At 39.5% G+C, this 14,288-nt stretch overlaps 1 protein-coding gene across 5 annotated transcripts in view; it reads right to left on the minus strand.

Annotated features, from left to right (window-relative positions):
• VPS13D (vacuolar protein sorting 13 homolog D) overlaps positions 1–14,288 on the minus strand; it is a 429,405-nt gene that overhangs the window by 294,760 nt on the left and 120,357 nt on the right. For all 5 annotated transcript variants that reach the window (XM_085868630.1, XM_085868636.1, XM_085868641.1 and 2 more), the window contains exons 21-26: positions 11,984–12,963; positions 11,461–11,701; positions 9,241–9,555; positions 8,965–9,125; positions 5,811–6,567; positions 2,897–3,095 (exon numbers count right to left, since the gene is read on the minus strand). In XM_085868630.1, the coding sequence (XP_085724756.1) occupies positions 2,897–3,095; positions 5,811–6,567; positions 8,965–9,125; positions 9,241–9,555; positions 11,461–11,701; positions 11,984–12,963 (2,653 nt within the window). The remainder of the gene's footprint in view (positions 1–2,896; positions 3,096–5,810; positions 6,568–8,964; positions 9,126–9,240; positions 9,556–11,460; positions 11,702–11,983; positions 12,964–14,288) is intronic.

A 14,288-nucleotide genomic window follows, 5' to 3' on the forward strand; every position in this document is an offset into this window, starting at 1 on the left:
TCTTCAAGAAACTTCACCACCTGGTAGAGCAAGTCAAAAGTTATAACCCCCTATTGCTTTTGAGCTCAAAACATCAAAGGTCAAAGTCACTTAAAATTGGGAATTTTCATCCGATTGACTTGTAATTTGAACAGAATTTGCATATGGGGTCACTGAATTGGTTCACCAATCAAAAGCTAGAAGACCATTGTTTTAGAGGTCCAAACGGATGAGGTCACAGCAACTGATTTCGCAAATACCGGTTGATGACTGCTTGTTTTACACTCTTGATGAAATAAGTGACCATCACAAAATAATTTGCAAGTCACATATGGATGTCTTCAGCAGCCAATAATCACCACACTGTATAATCAATCGATGAACTTTCAACAAGCTCAATGTTTTTGGTGATGAGAAATTTCAGTTATTCTGGAAATCTGGCACATACTTCAATTTGGTACCACTGAGAGAGATGAGATCATCAACATTGCCAAACGACATGAACTCAGTCCTTTCCTTGTTGACGATGAGACCGACTTTTGCAGCTGTACACTCAACCCTGTGTAGTAGTTGTTGCGCTTCAGCTATTGTGTTGGAGAAAAGGCTGATATCATCAGCGAAATCCACCAATAAATGTTTGAAATTCTTCATAAAACTTCCACAGCTTCAGCAAACTTGTCAACATTTGAGAACTCTTTGGCAATGGATACCATCCTTTCCAGATGGGGGAAAAATGTATGTGCACAATAGATCGTAGTCCAGCATGCCTTCCACAAATCAATGGTTGGATGATGTTGAGGAGTAGTCAAATGGGAGAAAGGGAACTGGTCAATTCTGAAGACAACACTTTCTTATAATGCATCATTTCTGGTACCACAACTACAAGTCAGAACTGAGGTCTCATGAATGGAAGTCTCAGAGTGGCATTTTTCAGATGTGGAGATGTCTGTGCTTTGCAAACACCATTATGAAATAGGAGCATCAAGGTATATTCCAGGATATGGCTTAGAACCATTCCAATTAGTACCTGGTTGAGGTTTTCACACACACAAAGCACCACTTAGCCAATGCAAAGACCTCATCACCTCAGCAAAGCTATATTTTCACATACAAGTTTGAGGCTAATGGAAGCGTGAGGTGGCAGGCAGTAAGGCCTTAGTTATTTTATAACTTGGTTTACGCAGTTCTTCAGCTAAAATGTAGGGTCAGTAGGTCGAAATATAAATATAAATATAATTTCAATTTTTAGAAATTAAATATTTTTATGATTTTTTTTCGGATGTTCCATGGAAAAGACAAGGGTAGGTGGGGGGGGGATATGAATCCTGGACCAGGAGGATCGAAGAAAACATTGAAGATGGAAGACCATTCAAAAGCAGGATGCCCATGTTCACTGTATCATCTGATGTGAAAAACAATAAAGAAGGGTTAAAACTTGTTTTTACAATATAGTCTGGCATGTTTTCTTATATAAACCTGTTGGATCATCAAAAAAAATGGAAACAATGCTGAGAAAATTACTGTCCAAGTGGTAGATGTGTGCGTGAACACCAGTGCATAGTGCTGGATATGATTAAAAAATGTGTCTACGAGGAGTCAACACGCTCAAAACGGTCAATCAGAGCGAGAACCAGCGCTTACTTTTCAGTGGGAATCTGATCGTACCGTCTCCCCATCCCCATGAGCACATCAAAGGCTGATTTCTGGTCCGTTGAAGGCTGAATATCAGCATCTTGCAGGGAAACTTTGATGTACTTGGCACCGAAATCTTTCAATACGAACAGCGGTGTACAACTTTCGATGGAAACAAAATCGGCATGATCGAGAGTAGCCTGCGAATCATCCCTGCTGCTGCAGTGAATTGATGCAATAGTTCGGCCACAATATTCGTCGTCAAGATGTTGCGTGATTAAATCACCAATACAGTCACTCGAATTTATACCACTGACATACTTCTTAACAATCATTTTTGCCCAAGAATCTGCCCCAGACTTTTGCCCCAGACCATAGTCAATCTGAAGCACGCTGACCACTGCTCAGACGCCATGACCGAAGACGACTGCGCAGTTTGGTTAAAGGTGACTCAGCATTTTGGCGTGCACGAAATTAGATTTTGAAAATAAATGTCGACGTTTACATTTCGAGTTTTGAAACTTTTGGACCTTCGGTGGAAAATGTATAAATATAAAAGCCTAAAAATGTGTTTTATATTTATATTTCATTTCGGCAAATATACAGTCGGCGGATCTGTAAACCAAGTTATAAAATAACTAAAGCCTAAGTAGGAAACAAACTAACAGACACTAGGATGCAAAAAGCAAGGAATGAATGAACAGGAAATGAGGAAACGGCAACCTGCAAATAGGAAATTTGGTTTAGTTAGGATTGATGGTGGTAGAAAAGATCACAGTTCGGGATGGGGAATAGTACAATGGAAGTGCACCAACCATATGGTTGAAGTACTGAAGGGAAGAGTTGTATTGGACAGTTATATGACTCAGACAAAATAGGAGGAAGAGTGTATGTGTGCAATAAACCTACTTTACAAGAATTTGGGAATAATTGCGGACGTTGAACTAGTCCGAGTAAAATAGCAGGTGGTAGTAGTAGTTGTAGCAGTGACTAAGCACAAATTCTCATTGTGAAATGCCTTTAGACTGTTATTTCAATGTTATGGAATAAATAAATAAATTCCATAATACAAACGCCATTGCAACTGAAGTCCGTTTGGGTTAATAATTAAACTACGGTAGTTCAATATTTGAGTCATTTGCCTTTTATCAATATTTTCCCCACAAAAGATAGAGTGAAAAACAAATATACTGTGTATATATATATATATATATATATATATATATATATATATATATATTTTTTTTTTTTTTTTTTTTTTTTTTTTTAACATTATGGCTCTTACTTTTGAGTTCTTCCATCGAGATGTGTGCCTCCACTTTGGTAAATGCTGGAGGGCTATTCTCCTGGCTGATGGGTGAAAGCATTGAAGTGGGACTGGAAGAAGCTGAAGGACTGCAGGTAGGATGTTGATAAGCTTCAAAATCCATAAGATGATCTAAAGTTTCCAACACCTGCTCATACACGTGTTTTGATAAAACCACCTGAAAGAAACAACATAAGTCGTGGAAAAATACAAGAACCATATGGACCATACGCATAATAAGAGAAGACTAGGTTATCTCACGAGTGTCATTCAAAAAGTCAGTGACAGGATAAAGAATGAAAAAAATAGGACCACTGGAACTGTCACTTATCTGGGCCCTGGCCTAATGTTGTGGCCCAAATTTAGTGGCATTCTGACTGGTGGGTCTGGGGAAGAAGATTTTTGAAGAAATTTACTAAGTCTGCCATTTTGACCTACTTAAAGTCATGTGACCAGAATGAGCTTTGCAATCTCCGTAACCAGTCAGGAGCGGAATGTTGCTGCCAAATTTCAGCCAGATGGCTCAGCGGTTTAGCCAGAGAAGTCAAAATTGGATACGGACGGTGCAGAATGACAATGCCTTGTCTGGAATTCCAATATCTGGAATTGCAATTCCAGATAAGCAAAAAGACATTGTTGTCAGCCATGCAACTCCAACAAGCTCAGATGCTTCAAATCTAATGAAAATGGCCGATTTTGATCCACTGAATTATGGAAGAAACCTGCAGATATTGCAGCATGTATTAAACAAAGCAAAAAAAATAATAATAATAATAATAATAATAATAAAGCAAGCAATATCTAGAATCAAAATTGATGGCACCAACTGCATAGATTCTAAATAAGCAAGGCTCAAGTCCGACATTTTCGACTAATGAGTGATCTTTAACGAGGACTGTGCAAATACCATTGTGTGATTGCGATAAGCACAAGAGACCAGAAGTCATTTTCATCATCAAGAATGTGATTATGAGAATGACGTTAGATAAAAATATATATATATATATATATATATATATATATATATATATATATATATATATATATATATATATATATATATATATATATATATATATATATATATCTGACATATTGAAACATAAAAATAGGGGCAATACTGCTGGGTGCTCACCTGGTAGAATAATCATACTAAAGAGGAAGTCAAAATAGGATGGAATCAGCAAAATGTACCAACGAACCAATGTTATAGTAAATACCTATTTTGGGGGACATAACCACCCATCCCCACCCACGTGGGGATGACAGTCTCCACCCACGTAAATCCCTTTTGACCCCAATCATTTAAATAGCATGAACAAACTTTGATAAATCATCAATTCCAGAAATTGTATCAATTAACAGAGGAAAAGGAAAAATATTCCCAAAAAGCCAATATTAGCAACTTATAAAACCATGTTACAGAACCCATGCAAAGGAAATAAAAAGCAAAGTTGAGATTAAAAATAAAAATACAGTACTGTATTTAATACTGTATTTATTTTGTTATATAATTTTGTTTTGGTGTCGAGCTGGAAATGACACTCAGACAAGATCAATTGCAGGCAAATCTCTCTTTGCAGCCAGCATGGACTGAAATCCCAGCTGAAAGACCAGTAAAATATAAGCAAGGAAAGAAAAGAACAAGGGCAGTTATTGTTTGTGGAAAGACATGAAGTGGGCACCTTTAATCCGTAGTGTGATTTTTAAAATCCCCATTTAAGCCCCAGCATCCAAGGATTAAATTAACGCATCACCACCCCTCCCAACCAACACCCTTGTCTCCCCACCATCCCCTTCACCCCCACCACCTACCCAAATTTTACTAATGTTCCAGAATGCAGCCTGTTGAGTCGTGACAAATTAGCTCTACTGTTACCATGTCAGACTTGCACTCTATTCATATTCTACTGCTCCCGACCACTCACCCCCCTCCGCCCACCCCCCCCCACCCAACTACACCAGATCCTTACCCCTACTCTCCCTCCTGTCCCAACTCAGCCAACCAAGATATAGTATATTTAAAAGGAAAACTTACATTTAACACAAACACTTGATCCACTCTGCATTACAAGAAACCAGAAACAATCAAATACAATACATTTGTACACAGGAAAGATTAAGTAGCATGGAATGCAATTTGTTTCATCATACTTCCCTCCAACAAAAAACAGAAAATAAGAGAAAAAAAAAACAAAAAAAAACAATGAGCTGGTACTCCAGTTCCCCTGTTTTTGGGGGGTATGAGGAATAGATCTGTGTACTATGAAAGCTAAATATTGAACGGTTTTTGAAATATCACGTATACAAGCAAAGTTACTGAGATGGTTGCCATGGCAACATAATTTAGCAAATCACAGCCATGATCTAAATAGGTTTAGATAATGTCATGAGGAATAGATACATGCAATATGAAAGGCAAATTTTCAACGGTTTTTGAAATATTGCATACACAAAAGTACATGGACAGATGATCGGTTGTGGACAAACTATTGGTCGGTTGGATGTACGGAGCTCAATTAAATGTCCCCCCCCCGCCCGTCTCCGACTTTGTCAGAAGGGTGGGGGACAAAAAAAGAAATGAAATCATCGTGAAATGCCAGACGGCTTATCTACGTGGAATGCAACTGCATCAAATCTGCAGTTGTACGCCAGCTCTCGGTTTAATAGCATGTTATACATTTGGCAGAATGGCATGGCACAGTTATTGTACAGTTTTAATGTTAATGCATACTTCATTTTAAAAAAAATAATAAAGATAATGCAAAACCCCCTCGTGAAGCAGCTTAATTCTCAGAGAGAAAGACCATTTAAAACCATCAAAACATTTGTAAACGAAAGAAAACAAAGGCACAAAATTATACAAGTCGTGCAGCCACAGGCATATACGTACCTTGACAGGGTTAACAAACGATCCTTCAATTTTCAGTAGTGCAGAATTGCTGTGGCTGACTGTTTTTGAGCTGTTGACATCATAATCCTCACCAAGGAATTGTCCAGTGGCAGTACCCACCAGTGTTTTTTGCACACGTCCCTCAAAAGTGGTGGCATGCAGAACAGCATAAGCATCCTGTAAACTTTCACAGCCATGTATGCTGGTTTCCCAATATTGTGGATCCAAGCCAAAAGAGCAAGAGAACATTCGTATATCTTGAATCAGCACTTGCAGCCCATCATCATTGGGATTCACAATGGGAACTCCAAGAGTCTGGCGATCACAATCTGAATGGCAAGACCCACCAATAGAAGCACTTTCAGCAATTATGGGTTGAGGTAATTTGGATGATTGAAACATCTCAAACAGTTGTACTTTCTGAAGAACTTGTGCCTGGGGTGGCACCACCTCATTATTCAGTTGCTGGCCCCAAAATGTTTCATCCAGAACCTCTGGTGCATTGCGGATTGTAAGATGGCCAAGAAAAGCCAAAATACTTTCAGTAGCTCCAGGACTCCGGGGAATGCAGACCAATGGAGAGTTGATGAAAATATCAAGAAGAAGGCGTGTGAGGGGATGGTCCTCACTTGTGGTGGCAGCAACAGGTGTGGCTTGAGGTATATCTTCTATGTTCATTGAAAATATGTGGTCACTTGAGTCACTGTTTGAAATGAATGACTTTGGCAGTGGTGGTTCAAACAAGCTGACCATCCCACTGGGTACAAAGAGAGAGAGGAAAAAAATTAAGTTGTTTTCAACTTCCAAAAGGAAAATTCAATTTCTTTGATATTTATAACAATTAAAATGCTTTAAATAAAGATTACAACATATCAACAGCTAAACACCATAAAAAGAAAATCTGTTTCAGGGACTGGACAGTCTCCATCAGTCCAAAAGACAACTGTCCAATCAACAGAACACTTGTGTTTAAACCCTTTCCTTTGAACTAGCCTCAACTGAAAATCAAATTTCTACCCCCGCAACCAAAGGTTGACAGACGTTATGTTTATACCCCTGTCTGTTTGTCTGTCTGTGAGGAGGATCTCTTATAAATGGATGAGTGTGTGTGTGTGTGTGTGTGTGTGTGTGTGTGTGTGTGTGTGTGTGTGTGTGTGTGTGTGTGTGTGTGTGTGTGTGTGTGTGTGTGTGTGTGTGTGTGTGTGTGTGTGTTGTTTTTTGTGGAGTTCTACTGGAGCTTTCTGATGGGGAGTGTGGAACAACAAAATGATCGTCATAATATCCTTAGTTGACTTGGCTAACTACAAAGAACACAGAAGAATTCCCATGTCTTAAACGCACGCCATGTTAAGGTGTATAGAGTAGCTTAATAGGTCCTTCCACGGCATGGAATCCTAATTACAAAATACATAACAAAGAGAACGACAACATTGTAACAAAGCATATATTAATTAATACAAGTAATATCAACAACAATAATAGTAGTAGCATTTGGCAATAATAATGATGATCGTGTAATCCCCACCCTGGATCAAGCACATCTGGGCTAAGTGAAAAGGCAAGCTAATGCTCAAGCAGTACAGTGGGCAGGCATACTTCAAGGAAATGAAGACCCATGAAAATTTGGTCTAATGGAACAATGGTCCCACTTGTATCTCAAAAGGTTATGGACAAATTTGCTGGAAACTGGGTGAACCAGTTTGTTGTGTGACAAGGGCAAACCGATTCGATTTTGGTGAAGATCTGGATCCGGATACTATAATTTTTGAAGCGATTCTTCACCATTGAAAGATTGGGCCAAAAACGATGTGTAGCACGATATATCAAAAAAGTTATGCACAGATTCAGACGAAACTTGGTGGCCACGTTGGGTGTGTGACAAGGACAAATTGATTCGATTTTGGTGTTTCAAATCACTAAGACAGTCTAATGACTTGAGGTGAGACAGAGCAAAATAAATGTTTGGAGTAAAACAGGCTAAAAACTGGACATGAAAGAAAATTTACAATGCACTCGGCCATTTCAGTATAACTTAATCATACTAAAATAAACAATTTGGTGTCTGTCTGTATTTGTGTTTGTCTGCGTGTCTGACCGCGATACATTTGGTCATTAGATATCCAGTCTCAACCAAACTTTAAAGGAGGACTAAGGGTCACACGATGGAGGTTGTAGTGACTTAATTTGCCATAATGGGGTTTTTCCACCTTTGGTGAAATCCATGTTAAGGTGTATAGATAGGTTATCGTGACGTTTGTCCAAAGCCGCATCCAAGAACAAAAGTAACTATAACGAGCAATCAAAGATTGCATACCCTCTCCCGAACTTGTTTTGTGTGGTTTTATAGTACTGTACGTATATTATGGACTTACATTCTAATTGAACATACTTTATCGAGGTACTCGGTTTAAAAAAAAAAAAAGATAGCGTGTTTCACTGGCTACCAATCAGTGGCATTTGTGACCGACGTTAGCACATTCGATGCGGACGAACACACAAACAAACTGACCCAAACGCAACACCCTCTCCTCTGGTGAGGGTAACAACAACACTAATAAATGATAATAGCATAATATTAATGTTATTACAAAACAATATTAATACAAATAATGTACAAACATCACCCCTCCCCAAATGTTTTTTCCTCCTTGGACAAACGCTGTGTTAATGTGCATAAATAGCTAATTGTGGAATTTCGTGGGGCACCCAATCAAAAGTTTTTTTAAAAATTTATAAACCACAAACATGCATGATTACCTTTTAAAACAGTTGTTACTGCTATTTAACACAAAACAGAAAGGGAGGAAAGCCAACATTCTTGAGGTATTATATGCTTATTGCGTGGCCCACAGACAAACAGACCCGAGCCGAGAGCTACTGTAATCTATATACCCAAGAGAGGATAAGACAAAACCTTTTCTCTCACTCCCTTAGGGAGTGTGTGCACTCGTACAATAAAATATACAAACAATACAAATCACATTATGAAGAAATTTAAATGAATCCCAACTTGAACATTGAAGTATTCAATATAAAATCATCAATTACCCTTGCAAGGTTCAATAAACCATGCCTTGTTAACTTCTACTTAGAAAGTGAAAAAGCCCATTCCATTTTGTCAACAATCTCATCCCATAAGGAACACCAGCCATACCTGTAATGCATGGTAGTATTCGCAATGGTCTGCGAGAGGCGAGTGGCAGTTTCCAACTGGCAGTGCCACGTGATGAGCTCAGAGATGAAGTTTGGCCTATGGCGGTAACATAGAGATGCCATGCGGAGCCGCACAGCATGACTGTATTCTGTGTCACCTGACTGCCAAGAGTAAATAATACAGTGATAAATCAATAGAGAATGCCATAACGAAACAAATTACAATGCACCAAGATGTATTCTTGTCAGCCTTTTTCTTTTGTGAATCCTTACTTACCACAATGGTAAACTCCACTGCATTTTGTGTACTTAGTTCAGACCCACGTCCAAGGTTGAGCACGCAAACAGAGCCATCAGGTTGAGCAGCAGTTGAAAGGTCAGCCACTTCAAGGCACGCAAGTGAACCACAGAGGTGCCTCATACCTCGGTTCATCTGTGCTGCAAAATGTACTTTCCCAATAGAAAGTGCAGCCACTTTAACTGCTTCTTTGGGTTGCAGCATGAATCCAGGTAAAGAAGCTCCAACAGTGCCTGGTTCCTCAGCCATACGAGCCACAAGAATGTTGAGACTCTGAATGTCTGCAGTGACATGCTACAAAATGAAAAAAAAATTACATTTGACGCGATTGCATGGATGGATATACCTCCACCCACATTACATGTTAACCCACTATTACGTTTGATCTCAAGTAAAGGTCAGATGAAAATTAAAAGCCATACGAGAGCGAGCATGAGAGAATAAAGATAGAAAAGTAGAAGAGAGACATCAGATACTTCTAACTCGATCGCAATATAACTTTCAAAAGGCACGTGGCCTATGATCTTTGACTTGTTGCACCCAAAATTTGGTCAGTTCATCAATTATACAGTCCATACGTCAGCAAAGTTTGGTTGGAATCGCTTCAGTGCTTTACAAGTTGTTGCAGTAACAAAATGATTTTCAATTAAAGACCACATGCCCTTTTGACCTTGGATATTATGAACCCACCGAAATATAATCAGTTCATTACCCTTGCAAGATTCAATAAACCATGCCTTGTTAACTTCTACTTAGAAAGTGAAAAAGACAGAAAAGTAGAAGAGAGACATCAGATACTTCTAACTCGATTGCAATATAATTTTCAAAAGGCACGTGGCCTATGATCTTTGACTTGTTGCCCCCAAAATTTGGTCAGTTCATCATTATACAGTCCATACGTCAGCAAAGTTTGGTTGGAATCCCTTCAGTGCTTTACAAGTTGTTGCAGTAACAAAATGATTTTCAATTAAAGACCACATGCCCTTTTGACCTTGGATATTATGAACCCACCGAAATATAATCAGTTCATATTTATATTGCAGATGAAACATGCCCAAGTTTGGCTGAAGTCCCTTTCACTGGTTCACAAGTTATCGTGGTCACAAAACAAAAAATAAAATACCGATAACAGAGGGATGGAGGGACAACCCGAAAAGATAATGCCTCCTGCCTTTAATTGCGGAGACAAAAACAATGACAAATTTTTTAAGTATTTAAATCAAAAATATTATACAGTATCTTCTATCTATATATAAATATTTTCAAGTGTGGTATGTTTGTTTGTGCATTTGTGTATTTTATGCGTTTGTGCTTTATTCTTTCACAGTTGAACCGTAGCACCGAGAAGGCCAATATTTAGATGTAGGTATTTCAGAATCTGTGCAAGGCTTTAAGCTACCACACATTGAGCTTTACATCCGTTTCGAGGCCACCAAATGCCACTATAAAGTGTATATTGGGATGTGGGGTCAGGCAGTGCTGCTGCCGGCCCGCAGGCAAAAGGTAATCACCATGAGGCCAATAATTCCATAGCTTTTCAAAGTCTAACACGTCCCGAAACCACTGCCGGGAAAAGCTACTCAGCTGGGCAGCACCAAATAGCCCTGCTAGTGCCATATATCCTTTATTCCTGCACATGTTGAATTGATAGGCTGGCAGGATGGCCCAGAGGTATGCATACTCACCTCTCAGCTGTCTAGCCTGGGTTTGGATTCCGACCCAGCTATAAACTGTCATTCCGGTGCTTCACAAGAAGGATAATTGATCAATGTGTGTGCAGTCCCTCGGATGGACGTTAAACGAGCGTCCCATCTGCCGGCATTAGTTGGTGGACATGAAACATCCCACAGTGTCTTTCGTGAAGAGTAGGTGACCTATCGCCAGCGCCCTAGCCAAATTCCAAATTCATGCCATAACTTACAGAGAGCATTGCATCAGCGGCACAGCACAGCTCTCAGCCAATCATGCAACCCCGCAGCTTTGTGCTGAATACGAATGAATAAGAATCTCTCCATTATAAAGTTATTGATGGCACAGTGTAGCCACTGCATACATTTGCAATTTGACAAAAGGTCTAAATGTTTCCTTCGTGAAGTTTGAGGAAATCACTGTCTTGATAATCTAGATGATAAAACATGTTTTCAATAATTTTCAATGATAAATACTTATTTATATCAATGATAAAACATGCAGACTCACCCAGGTTCCTTCTTGTAGCATAGTTGCACTACTGTTCCCTTTTCCATTAGTGGCAAGTTGAACCTTTCCCTGTGCTTCTCTTAACTGGCAATTTCCAATGGACGTCTTTGCAGTTGTCACTTGGGGAACATTTTTCTTTAATTCTCCAGGGAAGTTTAGCTGGAAAAAAGCAAAAAGCTCCACAAAGGTCTCTGGGTTGAAAACCACATCCAAGTTGTTCATCTTTATCTTCAGAGACTGCCTGAAAATTAAATTTAAATCAAATTAGAATAAATACAAATAATGGACCAAATAAGAGAAAAAAAATTGAAAATCATAAAATTTCAATGAATTTTTTTATTTTATTTATAAAATCGTCAAAATATTGTAATTTACACAATTTTCAGGAAAAAAAAAAGTCGTGTCCAGATGTCAAACGACTTCATTAGTAATACATTAACATACTGGGCTTAAAATGAGGGTTAATAAAAAAACAGCAAAATTATATTACAAAATGTTAAAATAGGACAAAATATTTCCTCACCCTGGAAGAGCAGCATCATACACCATTGTGGTGTATTCAATGGATATCAGAGCCTCTGAAACTTTGGAATCCACTCTTTTCAATGAAATGTTTGAAGGTTTGCACTTTTCAAAAGAATGGGAAAACCACTCTTGGCAGGGGGTGAAAACAGACATGTCTGAGTCAGCATCCTTTCCCTTTTGAGACATGGAAGAAGAAGCATGGTCCTGATGGAGTGACAACCATTCCTGAAGGGAAGAGGATGATAAGTACTGGGTGTTGGACCACCGCCTCCAAGCCTCAGAATTAATGTCTTTATTTTCCACATCGGCAGGGGAAGCTGTGGTGTTTGCTATTGGGGTTTCGAACTGACTGTAGTTTGGAGCACGAAATGCAAGTCCTGGCCGTGAGGCTGCCAGAAGTTCAAAGTCATGCCCACAAGTCTGCATTGAGTCAATGAGAAGGAGGTCTTGTACAGTCAGTTTCAGTGACAGACCTTGAGGATCTACAGCCACTTGTGCTCGAGTGCCGGTCACTTCGAGAACAGCAAGGTATCTTCCACAGCTCTCAACTGCAAGTCGTGTCTTCTCAATATCAAGGAGGGCATGAATGCGGCGGACAAGAGCAAATGAGGCCAAGTTCTGCTTTGTTGAGTCATGAAATGAAGAGTCTTTGGAGAGCCATTCTGTACTGCTTCTGGTTGCACTGCCTGTGCTCAATTTCGCAGACATTTGCTCTCCAATGTCATGATCTTCACACTGCACATTCCTTAATGGCAAACCTTCCATCCAACACCTCAGAACTTTGATCTTATCCTCATTAAGGTGAATGGCAAGTGTTGGCAAGGTGGCAGATACAGATAGCATTGGCTCAGGACCGAGACCATTGTGCCGTGCTAGCTGCCGTGCAAGTATCGCACTGACATTGAGTCGTTCCACCACATGTAATGGGCTTACCCCACCATCCTGAGCAGCTTTCCAATTATCCTTTCCATAGCCCACCTGCATACCAACAAATGAAAAAAGGCATTTTGAGAAATAAAACTCAGTCGAGCGCATACCTCCACCAGGCGGAACAGTTTACACTTTGTATCCCACTGATAGGCCGGATCTGGATCCGAACCTGAACCAAAATCGAATCGGCTTGTTCTTGTCACCTAACCAACTCACTCATCCAACTAGTTTTGTCATAACTCATCCACGTTTGGAAATATCGTGCTATATATCGTTTTTGGTCCCATCTCTCAATGGTGAAAATCACTTTAAAATTAAAAAAAAAATTCTCATATCAGGATCTTCACCAAAATCAAAACAATTCGCTTCCTTATCACACACCAAACTGTCTCCAAAGTTTCGTCCAAATCCATCCGCAACCTCTTGAGATATCCTGTTCACAGATAAACAGAAAGGAGTGAAAATATAACCTCCGTTTACCTTCGGTGGCAGAGGTAATAAATAATGTCACTTCTAGGACAGTGCATCCTGAAGCTCACCTGGATCAGGAGCAACAGTCACTCAAACCCCCGCAGACTCCCTTAGACCCTGATTTTTTTTCCGCCGTGAAAAAAACTTTAGTAAATCACAGGTGATGAAGGTTGTGGTCAAGTTTCATCAAAATAGTGTGTAGTTTTGGAGAAGAGAGCAAATACACCTATCTTGGGGGGGGTCAAAAAGGCCACCATAGACTCATTTTATGAGTGCAGAATTTTGATGCGATCGGTACACTTTGGTACATCATGGGTGATGAAGGTTGTGGTCAAGTTTCATTGAAATTGTATGTGAAGTTTCGAAGAAGAGAACAAGTACCTATTTTGGGGGGTCAAACCCCCCCCATAGACCCACTTAATGAACGCAGATTTTGATGCGGTCAATACACCTTCATTCGGCATCAGATGTGAAACTTGTGGCCAAGTTTCACCAAAACAGTGTGTTTGATCCAAGCGATAATAACTAAAATGTTTACGGACTCAATGACTCATTTACTCACTCACTCACCTACCGACACTGCTCAATCGCATAAGCTCACCGGCCTAAATCCCAGGTGAGCTAAATACTCTACAAAGTAAACCGGAGTGGCATTCGGTATAGCGCATGCATCCGTCAGGCTGAACAGTTTACGTTTTGTATCTGAATGATAGGCCGGATCTGAATTCGGACCTTAACCAAAATGGAATTGGCTTGTTCTTGTTACCAAACCAACTCATTCACAGAGTTTTCAAAATAACCCGTCCACAACTTTTTGAAAGATCGTGCTTTATATCGTTTTTGGCCCCATCTTTCAATTGTAAATAATTACTTTTTAAAATCTTGTATCTGGATCTGGATCT

Source organism: Eptatretus burgeri, chromosome 2 (assembly GCF_056783735.1).
Source record: "Eptatretus burgeri isolate ZD-2024b chromosome 2, Ebu_testis_v1, whole genome shotgun sequence".
Lineage (NCBI taxonomy): Eukaryota > Metazoa > Chordata > Myxini > Myxiniformes > Myxinidae > Eptatretus > Eptatretus burgeri.